Here is a 26,136-nt window from a genome sequence, read left to right as displayed (position 1 = left end):
ATTAGTTCCAATAGTTTAACAGGCAGCTTTATAGCTCCGACAAAGGCTGTGCTAAAGCAGTTTCTTCCTCCCGTGCTCGCTTGCTATGATAGCTAATAAGTGATCTTTGGCAGCAGGGCTGCGAGAGGAGTGGTAATGTTTAATAGGCTTCCGTGGAGGGGTTAGCTTGCTTTTTTCTGTGTAGATCATTATCTGTAGAGTGACGCTGAGGGCAGGCGACACCATGTTGAAAACAGAATAGGCTGAAACTGGAGTTGGAGCTCTGCACAGTTCTTGGGAACTGATTTAGAAAGGAAATATTTTAAGCAGTTAAGCCAATATTCGATTTTATTAGACCTTAGTAACAAACTTACTCGAGAAACATGGCTCAGCAGACAAGTCCGGACACTCTGTTTCTTCCTGACGTGGATAACACACATTGTCAAAACCCATGGTTAAGTGAAGATCTTGTGAAGACCCTGAGGGAAAACCTGTTGCAACATGAAAAGTCCAGGACGTCTGGGAAATCTTCATCTGCTTCTCCCCGGTTGTCTCCAGTTATTTCTCCTCGAAACTCTCCAAGACTTTTGCGCAGAATGCTTTTAAGTAGCAATATACCAAAACAGCGTCGTTTCACTGTGGCACATACCTGGTAAGCACTGAGGCCATTGTCATGAAATGTGAGATTAACATTTTTTATAGAGTATTTATCTCCTTGATGTCAGTGCTTATATTTGTTGATTTTATCTCTTCATGAATCTCTGGTTGAAAGTGATAGTTCTAATTTGTGACTTAAGTTACTTTCAGACCTGAAGTTTAAAATAGTAACATGTATAAAGTAAGAAAACATATACTTGCTTACACAAAAGCTACTTTATTTCCTCTCATTTCTTAGGTAATAATTCCTTTCTTTCCCTCCCCCAGAAACAAAAACTGGAATTTTAAGAAGGAAAAGTACTTATCTCATTCTGTGCTGTTAAGGCCAGAGTGAGTAGGCATTTTTTTTCTTTCACGTATCTTAAAAATGCATTTCATGTATTTATTTATTGGCAATTTATGACCACTCTGGCCCTAAGCATAATGGCAAAAAATCGTTTATCTTTTAGTAGAGCTCAAATTAAAAAGGACATGATAGAGACAAATTGTGGGAATAGACATTGTATATGAAACTGGTTTTTATTAAAGCAGTTGCTAGAATAAACATGAAAGTTGGAAAGGGAACCCCTTTTTAAATGATTCACTAGTACTACTTTTTTTTGTAACTTGATCATTTCTATGACGTGTGCTTTGTGATCGATAAATCATTCATATTGTTGCATTCATCCTCTGTTAAACAGCAGCATGTCATTAGTTAATTTGTTCTTTTTCAAAATGTTGCATATGAGATTATTGTAACTCAGTAATGCATTCCTTTTTGCTTTGATGGTCCTAAGATCTTGAGGTATTCTGTTTTTTCTTGTGAGATTCCCCCCCCTCCCCTGTTATTTTTCAAATAAAAATGTAACATAGAGAAAAGAGGTCAATGAAATATGTTTAAAGAAAGTAAGTCTTGTGTTCTAAGCAGCAAATGGATATGCTCTTCAGGTTTATCTTAATTTATCTGGAATTATATTTACACCGTAGGTGTGTGACTAGTATGTGCATTGCACATTGTATACAAGTGTGCCTAAATCTTTACTATATGTGTATTTGGGTAGATAAAATACTCCTTTGATAAAATAATATTTTTAACCCTGAAAAAGATGAGGTAGGAAAAGGATGAGGTGAAAATTCATGTCTTTATACTTAAAGAACATTTGTTTTGCAACCAGCGTGCCTGGTCAGAAATTGCATGTGTAACAGAGAAAACTGAATGAAATTAGGATATTTCATGTTCCTTTAGCAGTTATGCATAAATCCCAACAACATTAAGGATCTCTAAGTGCTGGTCTGCAATAAGTAATTTATAAAACAGTTTATACATAAGAACATGCAGGATAAAAAAAAAATAATTCGGGCAGAGCTGGTTTACACTCTAAGGTGAAAATAAATAAGGATTTGTGAAATCTCACAGAGTGAAATTATGCGTGATTATGTATGTGTTATGATAGTTGTTGTAGACAGTTTAAGATGACAGAGAAAGGAAGCGTATTAAAAGAGACAAATATGAAGGGAAGAAACAGGTTTGGGCAACATGAAAGTGGCTGGCATAGTATTGAAAAGTAGAATTTTGTTTAAAATGTAATGACCTGGGTTGTAGAACTGTTGACAGCAACATGCATTTCTTTACCATGTGACTATTATGCTTTCAAATGAATAACTGGGTTATCATTTTTAGTCATATGGTAGGAATATTCAGTCTTGTAAGATGGCATAAATGGTCTGACTGTCGTCTTTTTTTTTTTTTTTGGTGATTGTTATGTGATGAGGTATACAATCATAGGATGTGATATTCATGTATGTGTTCATTTACACAGTAAGGCAGTGGTATATTAAGTGAAAGGTATATTAGGTACTTGTGATTTAAAAAGATAATATAGTATGTAAGCCTTTAAGACCACTTTAAAAAGCTTTTTGGTTCTTCTTTCTAGAAAAGCTGGATAACTGTGTCTTCTGAAAGCCATGTCTTACATTAAAATTGTCATGAAAATGGTACACAATCTGAACCATTTATTAGGGAGTGCTTAAGCAACTGAGGGAACCATTTATTTAAATCTCTTCTCTCTGTATAAGTTGTGTTCAGGAAAGAACAACTTAACAGGCTAATTTTCTTAAAAAAATTGGTTTTGATAGGAAGTTTCCACACACTGTGTTCAGAAATGTGATTATATAACTTGATTTTGTGTAAAAGAATGTCATGGAAAACAATATTTCTCTTAACTCAGAGTTCATCACTAGCCATTAACCTCAGACATCTTATGAGTTCTTCTCTCCTTCCTTTTGTTTATCCTTCCCCAGCTAACACTTGAAAGATAAAGTACCAATTTTAGGATTATAGAAAGGAAAAAATAGAGCAGTAAGTGTGAGTTGAAATAGAAGGCTTTATGTAGTATAAATGTCTGGGGATCTTCATTTTGTTGAAGAAATTTCTGAACAACTTTTAGCTTCAGAAAGTGTTACAGATAGCCTTGCCTATAATGGTGAAATTAAAACTACTTAAGTGATCTTGAACTTGTAGCCTGGATCACTCTCAATCTATAGACAATGTCAATCTATAATCTATATAAAACAACCATAGCAACTGAAAACAAACAACTGTTTCAAAGCTACATGGCCAGGAATTCCAATAAACTCTAGCCAAAACAAATTTAAGTTCCTCAGAAGTCTGCCTTATTTTTTCTTACTGTGAAAGCAATAATAATGCTTTAAGATGTGGTCAATATAATGATGCAGCAGCATGTAGTACAACCGGACACAGACGAGATAAATTAAGTCTTCTGGTACGTGTTTGACAAATTCAGTTTCTGGATTGTCTTGGTCGACTCTTTGAATACCTTTTTTAAGCAGCCTATTGCCTCAGTGCAGTTTAGCAGGAGTGATCATTAGGGGATTCATCTCTGTGGGGGTTTGTGAGAGAAGAGGACCTTCCCTTCCAGCGAAGCAGACCATCAGCTGCTCAGCCACGTGAACAACCAATGTGTGCGAGACATGTCCAAAGGTCTGTGGAAGGACATTTGGATACTTTCAATTGTACAGCTTTAGTAACTCATGTGGGAAGTCAGCTTTCCTTAATTTTTCATGAAAAGTTTCTTTCTGTAGGAAAAGGAAGGAGAAGCAAGACATAAATATTTGGAGCAGGATAGTAAGGTCAGTGCAACATAGCAACTAAATGGTATCTATTTAATTGGATGTATGAAGTCGTGGCATGCATGTTCTTGATTTTTTTGGCCTTTATTTTTTGCTGCTTTAATACTTCTCAGTGAATACAAAATGTTCAAACAATCATTTTTTCTATATATAACTTTGGACAGAATAGTTGCTGCCTTTGTGATTTGTGTGTGTTCAGATACAGCAAGCAGTGATATGTAACATTTTTTTCATTATTTAAAGTGGGTTTGTTATTCATGGGTCCATTGTCATTCTTCCTCGTTGATGCCTGTTCTCTCTCAACATCTTCTAGGGTTCATTTAACACTTTCCAATGTTCAGGGTTTTTATGTTTTCACACTTTACGTTCTATTTATTTATTTATTTTTAAACATACTTCTCCAAACCTAACCATTAAATATGATTACTGACCATAAAAATGCAAGTACTTTCATCTGACTTCAGCCAGCCTTTGCCCCACCTATAGTAAATAGTTTTACGTCAACTTTGGCATTCGGATATGAAAACAACAGATGACTTAGAAATAGTTTAGATAGACAGGGGTAAGGTGTGCCATTTTAAGTTTCAGGAATGTAACTGACATAAGGATACTGATAAACTCAGGCCTTTGTTTATTTTTATTGCATAATATCTTTTCATGCACTTTTAGCACTAATTGCAAAAAAACCCAACAAAACCTCAGGTGTTAATTATAGGTAAGTTGCAGAAGAGCAACATGTTTAACTTGATGTAGTTCTGTACTGCCTGGTTCAGTGTATTTATGCTGAAGCTACTAAACTACACTTAAACTATACCAAACTGTAACTGTAGACTTTCTCACTACAATGTTCTTCTCCTTTTCAAGATATATTTTCCTCAAAGATTTTTAATGCCTATGTCTTCCTGTCCTTCACTACTCCCTGGTTTTCAGGGAACTAAACTAACAACAATTTGGTGTATAAAGAACATTTCTAAAGGAAGATCCATCAGAGCAGATGTTAACACTAGGGAAGGGTAGGATTCATAGTATCTATACTCTGTGTATGTATACCCTGTGCTAACAGCTGAAATGTTCTAGAGGGTTGCACAGAGTAGTTCAAACTTCTATGGAAAAAAATTGAATGTCATGGAAGAATATTTCAAAGAGAAACCAGATTGCAGCATATTTTCCTGATTTGATTAGGTGCATGTATCATCAAGTTAAAGGCAGTGTTTAATCAGGTTAGAGATGCTAAAATTTAATTACCAATAACATCCTTTTGGAACTATTAAAGTAAAATGTAAAGTTTGTGAAGATTATTTGAGTAAGATGAAGATAAATTGCACATTTGCATATGTGACCTTATTTGTTTCTGTTCAATCAAGAAAATACTCGAGTTTCTTCTAGTACTGCCTTAATTTTCTTCACCTAAATTGTATTCACAATTCTAAATCAACTGACCAAATGTTGCATAAGGCTTTTGTCAAGGTAACAACTGGCATATTACAGAGGACTCTCTTCCATTGGTTTTCAGACTTTTAGAATGGCTTACCTACTCCTATTCTGGAATAAGGTGTGTTATCTTCTCCATATATAATATAAAGATATTCATAACAGGTACATAAATCATTCACAGGAAATAATTGAATTCATGGTATTGTCACAGAGACATACTACAAATGTGTAAGAAAACCCAATCTACACATCCATTCTTCTCTTGAAATTTCGTTATGTAAGGAGCGGCATGCTTGTGTGGATGCTTCTATATAAATAGACAAGAGGCTTGCAAAGTCAGTATGTATATTGGATGGGATCTGTGCACACATATACATGGGTTAGGGAGGCAGAAGCAAGGAACGAGCTAGGGGAACATGATCCACTCTAGCATCTACAGAGTGGCTTGCAATAAGCTAAGGAAGCTGCACAGTGGTGTAAGCTACTGACAAGTTAATTTACCAGAGAAAAATAATACTGTTTCTCCACTGTTCAAACCTGACGAAAGGCAAATGAGGACAAATGCTTTAAGGTGTAATGATGTGAGAGAATTGATGATGATTAGCATTATGGGCCAGACTAACTTTGGCTGGAATATTCAAGAACTTTCTAATTGTTTTTTAATGCATCACTTTGTCCTTAGGGTATCTCTTAATAGCATTACCTTGGTAATTTACAAAATCATTCTGGATCACTTAATTGAACACGTAAATGTGTGTTTGTGTATATGCATGGCTTTTTATGGTGTATGTTTTATTTGGCATCTGTGATAAATCTGCATCTGCTGAGCCTCACAAATCTCCAGAGCAAGTAGAAGGAGCATACTAGAGAAAGAATCTCCCTAAGGTGTTTTAAGAATATCTGCCTGTATATTCATTTCCCTCTGCCCTCCCAAATGGAATGACAGCAAAAAAGTATTATCCAGAAGAGATTTTAAAAATAGTGCGATTTTTGTAGCTTTATCTGACCACTATATATTTCCATACTAAATAAGGTAAAGTAGGCATTTCTGACGTGCATGTTAATATTATAATAATTTTCCAGTTTTATTCAAAGAAACTGTTGATTTATTTGACCATTAGCATAAATATAATTTTGCACTATAGAAGACATGCAATCACAGACAACATATGTTGTTTTCTTTTGGGCTTGGGAAGGTTTACTGAATGATGAATCAGAAAAGCTTTCTACTCTGTTTTCCAGTATTGCTGTGCGCCTGTAAGAACCTTTAAAATCTGCTGTACTTTCGTAAGCACAGTCATAAACCATAAAATCCAAGTTACTTTAAAATATCATCTACCTTTTGGAACTTTTAATTATTATGCACATTTACATGACAGTGACTGAATTCTCCAAAGGTGTTAATTACAATCGTAGCATGTAGCACATTACATAATCAAAAAGAAAAATAATGACTTGTGTAAATGCATGCTGTCGTGGGAAATAGATTAGACCACATAATTAAATGTGGAAATCCAGCAAGATCACAAAAAAATTTAATTAAGAGGCCTACTAACTGACTGCACAATGAGCTCTATTCCCTACATCAAAATAATTTACTGCAGAATAAATATTTGAAACATAGAAACAACAGTGTTTCTCCAAAGTATGCATCACTCATTTCCAAGGAATGCAATGTATGTAAGGGAGAGCTGAGTGAGCTATGAATCGATTATTTAAAAACAATTGTGTACTTAAATATTTCTTACTTACTCTGATTCAGTTTGGAGACTTCCGTGCAGTCGTCGTGTGGCTGGACTATATTTGTCTGCAGTGACTCTATGAGGTATATGTATCAAAGAAGAAGTTGTTGCTCCTGCAGTCACAGAACAGTTTGTGATAGATGGTGGAACTGCTGTAGAAGGAGCTGTGACAATACCAAGCTTTTGGCCTTTTATCAACAATACCTTGATGAGAGAAAATATCAAAACACGTGTTGATTAGGGAGGAGGGGAACAAACTATGAGAAAAATTAAATCACATCATATGATGTTATCCAGGGAGTTACAGGCCTGTCAGTCTGACCTTGGTGACCATGGAATACATCATCCTGAGTGCCATCATGCAGCAAATACAAGACAACCAGGCGACCAGGCCCAGTCAGCGTGGTTTTATTAAAGACAGGTCCTGATCTCCTTCTATGACAAGCTGACCTGCTTAATAGATGAGCGAAAGGCTGTGGATGTTGTCTACCTAGGCTTTAGCAAAGCCTTTGACACAGTTTCCCACAGCATTCTCCTGGAGAAGCTGGCAGCTCATGGCCTGGATGGGTGTACTCTTCGCTGGGCAAAGCACTGGCTGGGTGGGTGGGGCCAAGTAGTTGTGAATGGAGTTAAATCCAGTTGGTGGCCGATCACGAGTGGTGTTCCCCAGGGCTCAGTATTGGGGCCAGTTCTGTTTAAGCTCTTTATTAGTGATCTGGACAAGGGGATCCATCCTCTGCAAGTTTGCAGATGACACCAAGTTGGGTGGAGGTGTTCATCCGCTGGAGGGTAGGAAGGCTCTACAGAGGGATCTGGACAAGCTAGGTCATTGAGCTGAGGCCAGTTGTATAAGGTTCAACAAGATCAAATGCCTGGTCTTGCAGTTGGGTCACAACAACCCCAGGCAGCGCTACAGGCCAACAGCATCCTGGTGTGCATCAAGAATAGTGTGGCCAGCAGAACTAGAGAAGTGATCGTCCCACTGTATTTGACACTGGTGAGCCCCATCTTGAATCCCGTGTTCAGTTTTGGGGCCCCCACTACAAGAAAGACATTGAGGTGCTGGAGAGAGTTCAGAGCAGGGCAACGAAGCTGGTGAGGGGTCTGGAGCACAAGCCTGATGAGGAGCAGCTGAGGGAACTGGGGCTGTCTAGCCTGGAGAAAAGGAGGCTGAGGGGAGACCTTATCGCTGTCTACAAATATCTGAAAGGAGGTTGTAGCACAGAGGGTGCTGATCTTTTCTCCCAAGTAGCAAGTGATAGGATGAAAGGAAATGGCCCAAAGTTGCACTGGGGGAGGTTCAGATTGGATATTAGGAAAAATTTATTTATGGAAAGGGTTGTCAGGCATTGGAACAGGCTGCCCAGGGAAGTGGTGGAGTCAGCATCCCTGGAGATGTTTAAAAGGTGTTTAGATGAGGTTCTTAGGAAAATGGTTTAGTGCCTGAGTTAGGTTATGGTTGGACTCAATAAACTTGAGGGTCTCTTCCAAACAGAATTATTCTATGATTCTATGATTATTGTTAGCAATTTAAAAAGTAACACTAAGGCTGAAGCATGCGGAGTTCAAGATTGGACTGCATCTTTCATTGTGTAAAAACCATTTTAACAGAAAAAAATATTTTTAGCCATGAGCTGCAGAATGGAGTTCACGAGGAATTTTCTACTAAAATATTGGAAAATTCTGACTTACTATGCCTGAAATATTTAATTTGAAACACCTCAGAGTTTCCCACCCTCCTATCCCCGAAGTAATTGCCAAGAGCAAGGAATGCCTTGTTTTACCTCACCTGGAGGCTGCACAGAAGGGAGTTCTACTGAGTTATGAGATACGAATCAAGGTATCATGTATTCTGTTAAGATAGGTGGCAATGAATGTATGCTATATTCTACATGTACTATATTGTCATGTATTATATATGACGTATATATCACTTAACCCAATAGCAGGTTCTGCCATTACTGCTGTTCTAAATATATACTTTTTTTCCTTTGAGCCACCTCTATTCTTTTAGGAAATTCACAGTATATTCAGTGGCCATATCTGCAAATTATTTTCTATTTTCTTCTTTTACATTATCGAAATTTCTTTCAGATCTGTTTTGTGGGGTTTTGCTTTGATCTGGAAACCTTCTGTTTTTAAAGATCTCAGTATGATCTCAGTACACCTTAGTCTGCTACCTAAGTAAGACCTTAGCTCCTTGAAACAGTATTTTAAACATTGCTGTGTCTTCATAGTGGTGGTCTGATATGCATTATTCCACCTAGGAAGGTCGGTAGCTTATCAACCATCTTCCAGATCCTCCATTTGCTATATTGTATTATGTGGAAGTTCTTCTGTAAGACAAAAAACATAAGTAATGTGCTGATAATAATCCTGTATGTTCACCAGATTTTGGGGGGATCATGGTCTAATCTTTCCCATTACCTATATAGTAATCTTTTAATGTGGTTTGTAAACTGACAACCTCTTAACAAATGTTCTTCCCAGTAATCCAATTTGTCAGTGTTCCTATCAATTAAATATACATCACAAAAAATTGAAAATATGTCTTCACAATTTTAAATCTTCAGAATTGTTGTCAAGTTTGGTTTTTGATGAGTTGTTCCAACTCCCTTTTTCTACATAGTACAAATGATCTGCCACTTCATTGTCCTGCTTTTCATGTAACAGTTGTGAGCTTTTTAATTACAAAGCTTCCTGGAGGATTATTCGATCTCTGCTCCCTTCAGCATTATATTAGAATGTAGATGATGAATGTAAAAGATATGTCTTATGGACCATTGGGAATGTATCACTAAAAGTAATGGTTTTTTTATCAATTATTTTGCAAACTGTCAAATAAAAATAGTTTAAGCTTAATGTCCAATGAATTGTTAAGAAATGGCACTCATTACTAAGAATTTTTAATTTGTAGATTACACTGGACTCTGTATAGACAGGATTGAAAAGGGTTTTCACAACCCCTTTAGTCCCCGGAGCATCTGCTGCAAATGCCATTGGCAGGGTAAGCAGGAGTAGCTTCTTTTGTGATGTGAAGCTTATTTCACAAGCTGGGTGGGAGGGAATAAAAATAACATCTCAGCTGAGTCCAAGGAGGACAGCCTCTATCTTTCATTCTCCATATATTTTCGGAGCTGTGTAGTTCTCCAGACTACATGCTGCATTTAATTACAAAGTTGCTCTAGACATACCCTCTCCAATAAAAAATGCTTTCTGTCTTGTGGCTTTGCTACAAGCTGTTGCTTGCATGTCCAAATTGCAGAGATAGCCACCAATCAAAACTAAATAAAAAAAAATTATTCATGTTTAAAAGCCTTATAAAAGTCTCATCAATTATTTGAATGCATGCAATAAAACATCATTGTTAAAATAAACAGATGGTAAGGGCAGGTAAAAACATGAAGTGGCCTTGGTCTGTAAAAGTTGTTTGGTAATATTTTTTTGGATATAAGCTTTTGGTATGAACTGGAACTGTTCAATAGTTGTTGTTTCCATCTACACCCTTTTACGAATAGAAGGTTATGCTTTAGTTATCACAGAGGTACTTATATAGAAGACAAAAAATAATGACTTTTAAATGGAAATCCCCTAATATTATAAAGGCTATTCTCTCTTTACTAACAAATAGGGTGGCATATGGTAGCTTATGTAAGACTTTATGCTTAGAAAACTTGATTGGAAAGTTCATGAAGTCTACATTAGGAAAGACTAGTGCTCTTCCATGCTTTAATGTATATAAGATGAAAGAAAAATACTTCAATAGAAGGATGACATATTTACCAATGGATAATTTACTTTCTCTTTGGTACAGTCTTCATTCATAAAGTAGTTATATAAAATATAATTTAATTTTTTAGGGCTGTTTAGACCTTGGACTAGAGTTAGCTCATGATATAGATTCTGCAACAGTAACTAATATTGAATGAACTTTACATAATTAATTAATTCCATCCATATAATAATTTTATAGTGGAAGCACTCAATTTCACTGTGAAGGCTGGAGTACTTTGGAAAAGAAGTAGTCTGCTTAAACATGTTACATTTTTGCAGATAGTAAGCTAAAGGCTTTATGAACAACAGTAGTCTTATGTAAGGAATTGGAGAAGTAGCAGGCTAGCTAGTTCTGGAGCATTTCAGTGCAGATGAGTTACATGAGTGACAGCAAAGGGCATAACTCAACCAGCTGGTAATAACATCTTGTCAGCAACTTTGACATTTGGGGCTTAGAAGGCCTGAGGAAAAGTAGGTATTGTAATGCTGGGGCTTATGCAAAAGTAATCTGATTGAAAACCACTAAAACTGACTCACTTTTTGGCTCCTTAAGACTGATTATGTCCCAGAATGTTGACCAATGGGTTATAATGCAGGTCACTTATAGTATTATAAATTACCGTCTAATTTCAGACTGCATTAACAGGAACACTATTGCTCTCTGCCTATTATCACCTAGTCTAAAGAGTGGGAAACAATGGCTGTTTCTCCAGCAAAGCCCTCTTTGGCGTACTATTTGCCAAAAGTGGCAAATTAATTTTTCAGTAGTGCTCTACCAAACTTCTTAATTGCTTTCATACTCATCCTGACATAGTTACATGAAGGATTTTTATACTGATTTGGAGTCGTTTACCTTTCCAAGAGCTTTGTGCTCCTAAAATAATGGTATTTGAATCTTATTGCACTTTCATGAAATTATGTTTAGAATAAAATGTGATGTGGTTCAAAAATACTTTTATAGTGTGTTAAATATAATACTACCACAAAATTACATTTTCTGGATAATTACTTCCTTATTTGTAACACAAAAAGAAAAGTCCAGCTTTTCTAGAAAAAGACTGATACAACATTGGTAAAGCTGGTAGCTTGTAACTCACTACTCAGAGTAAAAATCTTTGGGTGAGCATGAGGAAGCATTCCTATAAAAACTGTTTCTGCTCCATTCATTTATTTGAATAGAGTACTAAATTATAACATCTGATCATTAATTATCAACTGCTTAAATCGTTTTCAGGAGGAGACAAATTCAAATGACTTGACCAACGTAGTAGGCGATGAACTTTGGGAACTTCTGCACTTTTCCAAGGTGAATTGGAAAGTACAGTTTTAAAATTTGAGAAAGATTTTCTTGATAATAATCTGTTGAGAAGTACTTAAAACAGTAGAAAAAAGGATGGTGTCCCTTTTAAATCAACCTCTGTTACATCATAGTGATGTCACTATGCAGTGAAATGGAAAACAATGGAAAACAAAGAAATAAACTGCAATTATGCATCTATTTTGCTCTGTTGAAATAAATGATTGATTTCTGTGTGATTGTTGTGTGCAACAATCATGTAGCTCTAGAGAAGGAGCTTCTCAGCTCGAAGAGAAGGGATGTGCACTAAAAAAGAAAAAAATCCACCTCCCACTTAAAATCATAGCAGGCAAATAAGTGCTATGGTTACTGAGTCTTATAACCAAATTCAAGCAGAGACACAAATGGCCATGTGGATATATTGTGAGACTGGGTTGAAATATCCTGGGATTTTAAACATAGATCTGACATCAGTTCCCATTCTTTGGATTCATCATTCCTTAAAGATCAAGACAACACTCACTTTTCATTGCCTAAATATTAAATATCCATTTATAGTTTCTTGTAGCATCAACATTACAGGTATTGTAGGAATCTAAGAAAACATTGTCCTTGTTTTGAACTTTTTTAACTGTAGCAGAAATGGAACCAATACAAGCTCCTTCTCTGGAGACATTCAAAACCTGCCTGGACACGCTCCTGTGTAACCTCATCTAGGTGTTCCTGCTCTGGCAGGAGGATTGGACTAGATGATCTTTCGAGGTTCCTTCCAATCCCTAACATTCTGTGATTTAGGGCCTTTTTCCTTGTATTCATAAGGCTACCCACTGATCTGTAGCAAAAACCTGGAACATTAATGTAGTTGAGTAGGACAAGTACATCTGAACTCATTTATCCAGGCATGTCAGCTTGCTATTTAGCAAACCAATTTAAATATTCATTTGAAATATAATTTCTCTTACTTAAAAGTAATCTAATCTAGGATCAACTAAAAGGCAGATCTTTTCCAGCAAAGAAATCTTGGCTGATCTTGACATATTTCTATAATTACCTATCAGTGACTCCACTGGAAGGGCTAGCTGATGGCCAAAACCATATTTTTTAAGTTTTGCACTTGTAAGGGACAGTGTTTCATTTTCTTTGTTAAATCAAATATCTGAATCAAAAAAATCACCTTCAGAAAACACACATACTAATTAAATATAAATATAAAATACAAGTTAAATATAAATATAGCATTTGGAAATTTAAGGTCTAAATATATAATCTCTTGGGTTTTTAATTAATTTTAATTTTACATTTTGCTTCTTGTTTATGTATTTTCCATACTCACAACTGTAGCAATGAGTCTACACTTGTCATTGATGGAATTGCTTTCAATGAAATGTCTGTCATATGAGTGGTGAGGAATTAAGACCAATGTGGCAAAGTAAAAAGTTTCTTTTCAGTCTGATACCTCTTGGATATTGTAAGGGTGACAACATTCCTGAGACCTTCATGTGTGCTACTTCTGCTCCTGTAAGCTTGTAAGACCTCTGAATTTTGTGCAGAGCACTCACTGAAATTGTATAACGAAATGATTCTGCTTCTACAGCTCTGAAAAAACACTAAGTGGGGAAGAAAGTAAAAGAAAAGGTTCTTATTCAAATAGTTTTTATATTGACATTAGAAACACACAATATTTTTCTTCCATTGCAAAGTAGTAGTATTTGTATGGTGGCAAAGAAATATTTAATGAAAATTCAATCTGGGGCTTGAATTCTTTGTATGAACTATAGAGATTTTTCAGGAGGTGAAATGTTTTCAAATTGTTTCACTGTCAAGAAAAAGAAAAAAGTAAAAATCTATTTTAAAAGCAAAAGAATTTAAACATAAATTAGGTACTGAAACTTGAATGTGGTTCAAATTCTCTTTGTTCTGGCATTTTGGGGAAAAAACAAAACAAACCAAAACTAAATTAATGTGATGCTGTATCCTTAATGTGAAAAGAGTGGAGGGAGGGATGGCTAAAATGTTATAAAAGCTCTGCTGAAAGGAATGATATTGTATTAACTTTGTTAAAAATACTGTTTTGTAAATAAGCTTTTTCCATATCCTAAGTCAAAAAGAAATGTAAATACTGTTTTATTAAATGTAGATTATTTTTTTTTGCATCTTAAAGAGAAAATTCCAAAAGCAAGAACAATTACTGCTGCCAGTGCAGGAGGACTTGCATGCAATGATGAAATGAACTGATGTTGGCTAAAATTATTAAAAAGTCAAATGAGGAATGAAAGACAAGGGCAACATTTAATAAATAAATAGATAACTAAATGTAAGGAGAGAGAGAAACACAAGTAAACCATTTACATCTTGATGTGTTATTGAAGGAAAATTGGCTTGTTGCTGTTGTTGAAGTGAATGTTAACTTGAGACTATTTTTGTATGTATTAAAATTACATGAGGATATTTTTGTCCAGCTTTGAAAATTTTTTGTTTATCTTAACAATCCATCCATTTCGAAACTCAACAACCAGTTATAAAAATAATTTATTTCAGAGAACACTATCAATCTCTGCTTGTTTCTGACCACCTTAAGATGTCCAATGCAGGAGTTTTGTTTTAGTTTTGGGGAGAACAAATGGATAGAATTGACAGCAACATGGAAAAATAAACACTTTCCTTGGAAACTGATTCTTCTCAACCGTTGAGCAGAGTGTAAATACTGGAGCAGTGAGACTTTATTGCTTTTTGAACTGCCCTGCTTTTGGTAGTTAGAGACCAAGGATGTCAGAGAAAGATCAGGTCTGAACATGTAGGATAAAGGTGTGGCTGGTATGTTGTCAGAAATCTGTTGCCCGTTGAGTTTTCTCAGTTGGGAGATCACTTTGTGCTGAAGCGTTGCTGCCTGGAGGGTGCGATACCACATCCATGGCTCTGAGCAGGCCTCCTCCCATGGGCTGAGCCCAGAATCACAAGTGCTCGGGGAAGAAATTGTCTTGATGCAATCACTGTTATCATATAACTGTAGGTTCGATTAGGGAGAGGAAATAGCAGCTTTGTTTGTTCTCTTTTAACAACGTTTTATACATGAATACATTAATGTATTTATGTAGTGTTGTGCGAAAGTGACATAAATGCATGTCACTACATAAATACGTTTCACATATATAGTAAGTGAACACATGTTGTGATTGGGTAGAAGTAAATATTCTACTATTTTTAATAGCAACAGAGTTAAATTTGAAGGAGATCTGCAACAGTAAAATTTGTTACAGATTTTTAACATTCTAGTTACCAGTGATGGAGATTGTATGATGCCTACAAGAGTGAACAGGAACACTTCAGAAAGTAAATAAAAATTAATGAAATTAATTTTAAGTGATCACTAATAAAATAATCAATTTTGTTTAAATTATTATTTTATAACTTAAATAGTTTTAATTATTTTTAACTTTTTTTTTAAAATTTTGGAGGTTGATTTCATCAAATAAATTAAACTACTCTATCTCAGGAGGAGTACCCCTATTACTGTTCAATAGAATTTAATTATGCCCATTTACATTGCATCTTCTGTGAAGCAGTCAGTTCTCAAGCTGCTAGATGCCTTCTGCTAGAATCCTAACTCCTCTCCATTCTCCAATCCATCCAGATCAAATGAGGAGCAAGTTCCAGAGCTGGCAAAGTTACGTGGTTATCATATGACTTTTGTATCCGTTTAGTAATAGAGATTTACCAAGGTACTTTCTCCAAGGAGTGGCTGCACTGATTATACAAACAGACAATATTTCAGAACAAGGATGTCCTTCACATCTTTGGAAGGGGGGAAAAACAAACAAATAAACAAAAAAACCCCAACAATAAAAACCAGAAAAAGATATATGGATTGGTATACATGAAAGGGAAGAAAAAGAAATGCTTAAAATTAAAACAATGGAACAATGACCAGCATGCTACACAGTCATTATGCTTTTCTGTGTTGCCTGGAAACTGAAGTGAAATGGCCTCATTCATTTGCAGCTTGCCCCAGCTCTGCCCTGCTGCACAACAGTGTATGCAATGAACAGAACACAACTTAGGAGGCAAACATTGGTAAACCCATTAACTGTGTATTTTTTCTCAAGTGTGATTAGTGCTACTAAATATCAGTACTATATAATACTGAAGAAAAAAATAAGAGAGAAATTTTCAGTAATATAGGGATATTTTAGTGCTGTTAATCAGCAGCATGCTTTCAATGAAAAATAGAGCTAACTCCAACATTCAAAATGGCCATTTTTAATATCCTGTCTGAATAACTGATATGTTTCATGCCTGGCAAACTGTGGTATATTATGCCATTTGCTAAAGCAGGAAGTATTGTGTGTCTTGGACTGTTAAATATTTGCGATATTTATAGTGCAAAATATTTATTAAAATAGTAGAATTAATAGCCTGAATGAAAGACAAGTGAATTTTATACATTTTAATTGAAAGTAGCCTTTTTGTGTGTGTCAAGTAGCCTAAAAAAGAAAAAAAAAATACATTGGTAATACAAACGATAAAACCAAAGTTTGCGTTATTGATCAGGTTGTCCAGGACAAGCTCTTTCTGTTTAAACAGCTGTAGAATAGAGGCTAATGTTGTTTGATAATGCATGATTTCCAAGGAAAGTTTTATTTTTTCAGTCAAAACTTCTTTGAAATATTTTAATGTCTGGACAAAAATAATATTTTTCCACAAGTGTTATTTTTGAGTCCTGTGAAGTCAGTGTAAAAGAATATATTGCTAGTGTAAGGCATTCTAGATCCATGCATGGCTCTCTGAATAGCAAAAATTTAACTGTATCATGCTTTGTACTTGATCAAACTTAATTCTCAGTGTTAAAAGCCAGTATTAGCATTTCTGTAGTTGTGTAAATGCTGTTGTACATTACTTCTTGGAATAAAGTGTATTGTGTAACACCTAAAAGTTGGTAACATGCCTCAGTTTCATCAGAGGTTGTTTCAGGTTTTTTGCTTTCACAAAGGTAGATAATGGGCTTTTTCTAGCCCACTTTATAATTTATTTTGGAAAGAACTCCATGTTTATATGTGTAACATTTGGTACATAAGCTGATAAATGATTGAAACATTCAAAGAAGTCAGCCATCATCAGAAATAAAAAATCTATCATAGTTGACTAAAAAATAACTTAGGCTATGTCTTGTACTAGAGTTTTCGTTTACAAGTGTTGAGTTCAAGTCTTGCTTCAAACAGAGACCAATGTCAACTCTTACTTTTTGTGGGGTTTTTTTAAGTAGTTGGTTTTCAGGTCCAGATGTTATTCACTCAAGATTTCTAAAATAACTTAAATATGAAATTATAAGACTATTACTTACATCTATCAGTGAGATCAGAGTCACTACTGAAAAATCAGATGATGGCATAGATGATGCCAGATTTTTAAAAGAATTGTTTGTGAAGAGGAGGAGGAGAATCCAGAGAATCGTAAGGAAGCATGTCTGATTTCTGTCCTGGACAAACTCCAGAAACTTTTAGAATGGAAGTAAACATTTCAGTGCATATGATAAAACAGAGAAGTGTGAAATGGGCCTTTATAGAAGAAAAGCATGTTTCACAACTGGTTAGAGGTCATTTTGTTTGGTTGGTTTTTGGTGGTGGTGGTGTTGTTTTTCAGTAGTCAGCAAACACAAATAAAGATAATCCAATTCTTTTTGAATATATGGATTTTAAAATAGCTTTTTATAATGTGCTCTGTTAAGAGCTCCTAAAGGGACAAAGCTGTCATGCAATACTGCTTTGATGGGAAGCAATGCTTCGGTTTGGAAAAGAGCTTGGGTTTATGAGAAAATATATTAAATTGTCAAAGGCAGAGGAAACGTGAATAAGGAAAAATCACTTGGTATTTCTCATGCAAGAAAAAGGTCACTCAGTGAAATGACTGGGCAGCAGGTTCCAAAGTACTTTTTCACAGATGCACAGTAAAATTGTTTATGTAGATGCCAAAGTATACATGAGTTCAAAACATGATTAAGCAAGATTCTAGGATAGAAGTCTATTGAGAGCTATTCAACACAATGGTGATATGAATTCAATCACAAAATCAGCTTGACATATTTTGACAGGAAATATTGAAGTACTCTTCTATCCTTGAAGTATTATTTCCACTTCTTCTGCCAGCATCTATTAGTGGCCTCTGTCAGAAGGTGAACAATCCATCTAGGTGAAATTATGTTCTAACCCAGAGAGGTTGTGGCCATGTGTATGTGATCAGGGAGTTGTCTGCATGTCTGTAACCAACCAGTGCAGCCTGGAGCATTCCCAACCAGAAAATAAATATTTTGAGAGCTGCTACTATGAATTCAAGGCAGTAATCTTTGGCTGACATTATTCACCAATATTTAAATGTGGAAACTGACTTCCTTTCCTTTTAATCCTTTTCAGTAATAATAACAGCCCCTGTGAAGACTTCGCTTGCTCATCTGAATTGGCTAAGTTGTTTGCATATGTTCTGAATATTGTTTGTCTGCTTGCTAGGCAGTATTGCATCTGCCTCGAATTCTGTTGAATTAACATCATTGCCTGTTCCAAGAGAAGACTGGCTAATTCTTCTTTTGAATGATTTTCTCTTGCTTTCAATGGGAAACAATGTCATGTCTTAACGATCTTTGTTACTTATAACAACACTGACTAAACTGAGGAAAGAAAGACTGCATGTGGTAACTTAGATGATATCTAGCAAACCTTTACTAGGAAACTCAAACTTGATAAGGTTTGTTTTAAATATTTTGCTTTTTGGTAACATTATTGATGTGGTTTCTCATTTTTTTCATTGGGTTGACTTATGTCCTAAATATGCCTGTATGAGTTTGTATTTAAGCCCAAGAACTTAATAGAGATTTGGCAGCAGGGCTGGGGAGCGGTATACAGCACTGCTAACACTACTTGTAGAGTCTTGGGAATATGTTATTCTTGTTTTAGTGCTAAAACTAGCTTTCTTTGATAATGCAGAAAATAAATGAAAATTCCGTGCTGTCCCTTTTTGCCTAGGTTGATTTTTTTTGTCATTAAATAATTATAGAGCAGAATTTTTTCAAGAACATTTATACTTCATTCACTTTGAATTTTAGGCTATAACAGTGTTATTGTATATTGCCTTTGTTCAATTTCTTGTTGTTATTCAATAGAGTCACATTAAGAACATTCAGGAAAGAATTACATAGGGTGTGGATTGCTGCTGTCTCTTTTTCTTCTTAAAAATGGCTTTCTTGTAGAATAATAGAAAATCTGTTCCTGTTTTCAACAGTGTTTTAGCTCAGCATGTGTGTGACATGCATCAGAAATGTGTAAGGCAAAGATGTGGCTTTTTTATTTTAAAGACCAGCAAGCAGGGAGGCGGTGGCATGCTGTCAGGTAGAAATGCCATTCCCAGGAATTTCAGAGAGCATTTAACCTGATTTGAGACCAGTAGATATTTTCTCTGATCACTGTTCATTTGGTTTTAGTATTTATTTTATTGAAAAGGTATTTGTCACATGTTTTCTCTTTTTAAAGGACATTTTTGGGCAGTGTTATAAAACTAGGTTTAGTCTGCTGCAGAAAGCATAAAAATGAAATTAAATTATTAGTTTACAATTCTTTCTTATTCTGCATAGTTTTTTTAAGGATGGAAAATGAAAATTAATTCACTGACTTTCTACTTGCTTTTATCTGGAAAGATTTCCGGTGGTTTTGTGTGTACCTATGTATATACTCTTTATTAAATTCTACAGGTTTTTTAATCAATTATATTGCACCTTCTCTGTTAATATTTTATGAATATTTAGCATTTTATCTAGCAAATTAAGACTCCTCACTTGGCTATCTATAGCTGGATTAGAGTATGGGCAAATATGTCAAGCAGAATAAATTAAACCAGAGGTTGAAGTATGTCCAGCTGAGTTATGGATTCACAGAACTGTAGCTTTGTATGTATATAAAAAACATATGTTCACTGCAAGTCAGTTTTAACGAATGGCAAGATGAAATGGCAGAAGCTGCTGCATACCCTTTTAAATCCATATTGGTTGCGTCAAGTAGGATATTCTGGATTGAGAGGTCCTGAAAAAAGCTACACATGAAAAATTTATTGTCAGACCAGAATGTCTGAATTAATGATTGATTGAAAATTAACAATTTATGAGCTGTTATGACTTCAGCTCCTGTTACAGTGAAGTAGATTCCTGTGTGAATTTGCAGCATGTCCCCTGCTTTCCATATGTTTGTCAGTGATGCCCCATGCTCCAGTATTGTAACGTTCCTTTTAAGGATATTTACCTAATATAAAGTTATACAGGAGTATTTAGCCACAAAACCATCTGTGATACAGGTGTTGTGCTGTGTTTCGTGCAGCTCTTTGGAAGTTGTCTGTTGCTTGGTCCTACTTTGCTCTGCTTCCCTAGCCACATCTAAGAGCAGCTGCTTGCACAGAGAAGAATGTGATAGGGCTTAGGTCCTTCTTATTCTGCTGAGAAATGCAACTGAACAAAGCAGAGCTGCAGCCTTTTAGTAAGTTTGCCAAGTTCGTAGCAAGAATGGGAAATTCTAGTGAGGGCTGAAGGAAGACAAGAGGTTTGCAGTGATTCTTATTGCGCTTCAAATAGCAGACCTGAAGTCTTCATGAGTTATGTTCCATCTCTTATTGAGATTGTGTTGGCAGATGAACAGGTCAGTAAAGCAGCAGGAAAGAGCTTCCTAGGGAAAAAGAAAGAGTATTAAGAGTGTTTTTGGGGACTTGAGGGAGTTGTGCTTTTCTTAAAATTTTCTATCCCCTTTATCATAGAAGTGTGATTTTGTTGGGCAAATCCAAGTATTGTGATTTGTTAAAAAATCATTACCCATCCTGGGTGCAGTGAGAACTTACTCTTCTTTCACTAGGAAAAAAAAAAACTGTATTGTATTGTTTCAAATCTATTGCATGGTAAAAATGAGCATGTGAGCAAAACCCACACATCAATAAACTTGTAAAAACTTGTTACTTCAGGAAGATATGTCTGTGTATCACAAAGTTTATAGCAACCACACCACCTCTTCTTTACTGGCCTAAGACCCAGCTAAAGTAGAACTTCGATCTATACATCCTGGCATGCCAGATACTTTGAATTATAGCATCCTGGAACTTAGGCTAGGGTTGTGTGATTGTGTATGGTAGCCTGCAGCAAAGCTCAATTTGTTGTTTGGGCTACCAGTGTAATAAAAGTGAGAACATAGTGTGAAGGTCCACAAATTTATCTTGAAAGAAATTACAACAGGCAACTGAACTGAGCATTTCAAGGGGATCAAACAGCATTATGCATATAAGTATACTCTCTGCAAATGGCTTTGGGAATGTAAACGACAAGATTAGTGACTTCAGAGGTATTTTAAAAGAGTTAATCCATAAAAGATGTCAGGTTGTGGTTTTTGTTTGTTTGTTTGTGTGTTTGTTTGTGGTGGTGGCAGTGATATAATGCATTACTAATAGTAATAGAATAATCGTTACAAACAGCGGGAGACAATGACTTGCTAAAATTGATAAAAGAGAAAAAGTTGTCAGTTGCTTTTTCACAATTACCTGAATGAAGTAGGCAGGTAAGCTTGAGAAACTTCTTAGCTTTTGGGCTGAGCCCAGTGCCTTATTTACCAATGAAGCAGCCTCATGGGGCTTTCTATGACTGCTGGTGCAAAAAGGAAAGAAAATATTGTATAGAGGTAATTTCAGTTTTGCTGAGCAACAGTATTCCAGCACTATGTTGTAAAAAGTGAGTCATAAATTATGCAAATTATAATTACAACTTTTAAAGGAGTTTGAACTGTGACTTGAATTTCCTTGTATAAGGTAATTAGTACCTATTATTAGCAGAACAAAGACTTGAAACAAATCCATTATTGTATATATGAGTCCATTATTATGATTAAGGTAATAATTCTACTATAATTTTGGATGAAAGATAGCATGCCTTGCTAATTCTACATATTGTCTTAAGTACACTTAAAAGTAGTCTCATACAGAAATGATGAAACTGAAATAAGACAACTTCCTGTTGGTCAAGATGATAATTTAGGCCAGAATCCGAGGCAGAACACCTATATGTAGTGAACATACCTTAAGGTGTGGAACCATACCATAGTCTTTCTTCTTCTCCCTCCTATCCCTTCTTACGACGTTATAGGCGGCATGTTTCAAAAAATATCTTTTGTAAAATTCTGTAAATAAAGTGCTTTTTAAAAAACTTATAAACTTTTAAATGTGGATTCTTTTTGATGAAAATCTCCTTGGTGGTTTCGTATTTCACAGTTGAAAAAGAGAGGGGGGGAGAAAATAATACCTTCTGTATCTAACTGACAGATTGTATTTCCTCGTTCCTGCAGATGGAAATGACAATGTCACTACAAAGAAAGAAAAGACTCGTGAAAGTGATTGATCATGTTATCTACCCTTGTCAAATTTGAGACTGTTTTTCATCTGCTATACAAATGCCAGAAGGGTCACAGTACTATTCTAGAAATGCCAAAAGGGTCACAGAGCAATAATATTCTAGAAAAAAATGAATTTGTTGAAGATGAGATGTATAAAATAGTTAATGTTTAGAGTAAACTACAGGGTGTAAATGATGGGAAAAATAATAGTTTGGGTTTTTCTTTTGAACAATCCTTTAAAGAACAAGTATAAATTTTATAATCATTTCATGTGCTTCCTTTTCAAATAAGCAAAAAATGTTTGTTTTTTTTAATATTCATTTAAAATGAATATTAAAAATACAGGTCAAAGAAAGAGAAGCTCTTTGATGTGCCTAAGAAGTCTTGTGAAAAAAGGCACTTAAAAGGATGTAATAATTTATCTAGGCTATTCCCACAAGCAAGCTGAATTATTCTCTGTTAAATGCAAGTTAGACTTATTTGTGCAGTCTGTTTTTATATAGAATCACAGACATATCTGGTCCAACCCTCCTGCTCAAGCTCAAACACCGAGAGCAGGTTGCCTGGAACCACATCCAGATGGCTTCTGAATATGTCCAAGCATGGAGACTCCATAACCTCTCTAGACAAGCTGTGCCTGTGCTCAGTCACCTTCACAGTAAAAAAGTGTTTCCTGATGGTCAGAGGTAACCTCTTGTGTTTCAGTTTGTGCCCACTGCCTCTGGTCCTGTCACTGGGCATTACTGGGAGGAACCTGGCTCCATCTTCTTTAAAACCTACCTTGAGATATTTGTACAAATCCATAAGATATCCCAGAGCCTTCTCTTGTCTTCTCTAGGCTAAACAATCCCAACTCTTCCAGCCTTTCCTCGTAAGAGATGCTCCAGACTCAGTCATGTCATATCAGATCATATTAGTGGTTCTGTACTGGACTGCCTCCAGTAGCTCGGTATCCTTCTTGTTAAACTGCATGAGGTTCCTGTCAGCCCATTTGTCCAGCATGTTGAGGTCCCTCTGGATGGCAGCATGACCCTCTGCGCGCATCAGCCACTCATCCCAGTTTTGTGTCTAGCGAACTTGCGGAGTGTACACACTCTGCCCCATCATCCAGATCATTAATGAAGATTTTGAACAGTATTTGATCCAGCATTGATAGTATATTTCTGTCGCTTTTAAGAATAAAAAATGATGGATACTTTTGCCGGTAGTTCCAGTAGAAGAAGAGAATAGCAACAGAAAAGTTTGTTATAATTGTAACAACTTGGAATGCATGTCATCAGCTGAAACGTACAAGACTTATGTAGAAAAAAAAAAATGTTTTTGTACGAACAATATTCAGCAACTATTCCCTCCTAATTTACTTAGGATAGTTGCATACACTGAGAATTGAAGGCACAGTGAGAGACAACAGCCTGCACATGAAATTTCAATGTTTAAAAGAGGATACGTAATGCAGGTGTGACAGCATGGTTGTATCACAGAATCACAGAATGGTTTGGGTTGGAAGTGACCTCTGGAGATCATCTAGTCCAACCCACCTCCTAAGCAGGTTCACCTAGAGTAGATTGCATGGGAATGTGTCCAGGCAGGTCTTGAACATCTCCAGAGAAGGAGACTCCACAACCTCTCTGGGCAGCCGGTTCCAGTGCTCTGGCACCCTCAAAGTAGAGAAGTTTCTCCTCATATTCAGATGGAACCTGCTGTGCCTCAGTCTGTGCCCGTTGCCCCTCATCCTATCATTGGGCACCACTGAAAGGAGTCTTGTCCCATCCTCTTGACATCACCCTAGAGACATTTACAAACATTGATGAGATCCCCTCTCAACCTTCTCTTCTCCAGGCTGAACAGACCAAGCTCTCTGTTTCTCTTCACAAGAAAGGTGCTCTAGGCCCCTAGTCATCTTTGTAGCCTGCTGCTGGACTCCCTCCAGTAATTCCTTGTCCTTCTTAAACTGGGGAGCCCAGAACTGGACACAGTACTCCAGATGCGGCCTCACCAGGGCAGAGTAGAGGTGGAAGGACAACCTCCCTCAATCTGCTGGTCACACTTTTCCTAATGCACCCCAGGATACCGTTGGCCTTCTTGGCCACAAGGGCACCTTGTTGACTCATGGTCAACCTGTTGTTGACCAGAACTCCCAAGTCCTTCTCTGCAGTGCTGCTTTCCAGCAGGTCCACCACTAACCTGTACTGGTGCCTGGGATTATCCCTCCTTAGGTGCAGGACCCAACACTTGCCCTTGTTGCACTTCATTAGGTTATTTCTCAGCTCTTGTTTATTTTACTGCAGATTCAGTAGGTAGGTAGTTAGCCTCAGGGTAGTTGGAAATCCTCATTTTACAAATAAGGAACAAAATAAATAAAAAATATCTATAAAGCCCTTGATAAAGTAATCTGAGAGGAAATAACTCCTTGAATGTATAATTTTCCAGCTGAGTATTTGCATTATTTTTATAGCATATTTTCCAGTTTTAATAATTCATAAGAAAGCAAACAGCCTGAGTTTAATGAAGTAGAATTTGTCTTTTACATATACTAAACTCATAATTCGTTGTTGTTGTTGTTGTTGCATGTCTGATACATTGCTCAGTTTGGTTGTCATTTTGTTGGCAGACTTTCACATTCGTATCTCCTGCTGCTGTAAACCTCACTGTGCTTCATAAAGATCTGTTTTTCTTATGCTTAAGCATTAATTATAATGTTTTCAAAGCTAAAATTAAAAACAAACAAGCCCAAAACCCACACAACCTTGCACAAGCTGATACAGGAAATATGTGCTTGTGCTTTGTGGTTAATTTCTTTACGGTTTCTGTCATCCTAATACAACTAAACAGATCAGAAACTCCAGCTTGCAAAGAATTTTGAAGTCCTTTTAATGCCATGAAATGAACATTGAATCATTTGGCTAAGCTAGTTTCATTTCTGATAATCCTTGTAGAATTCTAGTGTTCTAAAATGATTTTTGAATTATGTTCCTGTTGTTTCCTAACAGGAAAAAATGCAAACATTCTTGAGGTTTTGAGAAATTACAAAAGCTAAGACTCATGTTTAAGGGAAAAAGAGCAGCCACAAAGAAAACCACACTTTGTTGGGTAACAACCAAGAACACAATATTTGGGCTGGTACAGAAGGAGGACAATATTCTAATGTTTCCCATTGTATCAGCCACAAGGAAAATGTACTTGCAGCTTTGAATTATTAATAATTTAAAATGCTTTGTTAACTCAATGCTACGTTACATACAGTGGAAAAAATACCTCAAAAATTTGTATTTAAAAATCTTTGAAAACAATAATACTCTCTTAGAAACCGACAGGGTGCTTAAGCATACATGCTGCTCTCTTCTCTAGAATGATCCAAAAGTGAAGTGACAGAAGACTTGCAGCTTGGAAATAAATTTTCTCGGCACGGTCGTTCTTGCAGTTTAACCCCAGCTAGCAATCAAAACCACGACAGCCAGTCACTCACTTGCCTACCTCAGGTATTGGAGTGAATCCAAAGGGAAGGAAGAAACTTGTGGATTCAGATAAAAACTGTTTAAAATAATAAAATAAAACTGATATACTACTACTACAAATAATAATCATATTTGTAAAATAAAAATAAAGTATAAAATAAATGATACTCAGTGCAATTCCTCATGAAATCCATCCACACTGAGCAGCCAATCCCAGGAAGAGAGAGCACCCTGGTCCTGGACATACTCTTCATTCCAACTCAAAAAGACTG

The 26,136-nt window shown here is 36.0% G+C and overlaps 1 protein-coding gene across 1 annotated transcript in view; it reads left to right on the top strand.

Moving 5' to 3' along the window:
• The first annotated feature begins 362 nt into the window (after positions 1–362).
• PDE4D (phosphodiesterase 4D) overlaps positions 363–26,136 on the top strand; it is a 351,064-nt gene continuing 325,290 nt past the window's right edge. Inside the window, exon 1 of the mRNA XM_065655406.1 lies at positions 363–631. Within this exon, the coding sequence (XP_065511478.1) occupies positions 363–631 (269 nt within the window). The remainder of the gene's footprint in view (positions 632–26,136) is intronic.

Source organism: Caloenas nicobarica, chromosome Z (assembly GCF_036013445.1).
Source record: "Caloenas nicobarica isolate bCalNic1 chromosome Z, bCalNic1.hap1, whole genome shotgun sequence".
In the NCBI taxonomy this organism is placed as follows: domain Eukaryota; kingdom Metazoa; phylum Chordata; class Aves; order Columbiformes; family Columbidae; genus Caloenas; species Caloenas nicobarica.
Note: the sequence above shows the minus strand (reverse complement) of the source record. Positions and strands in the feature narration are given on the sequence as shown.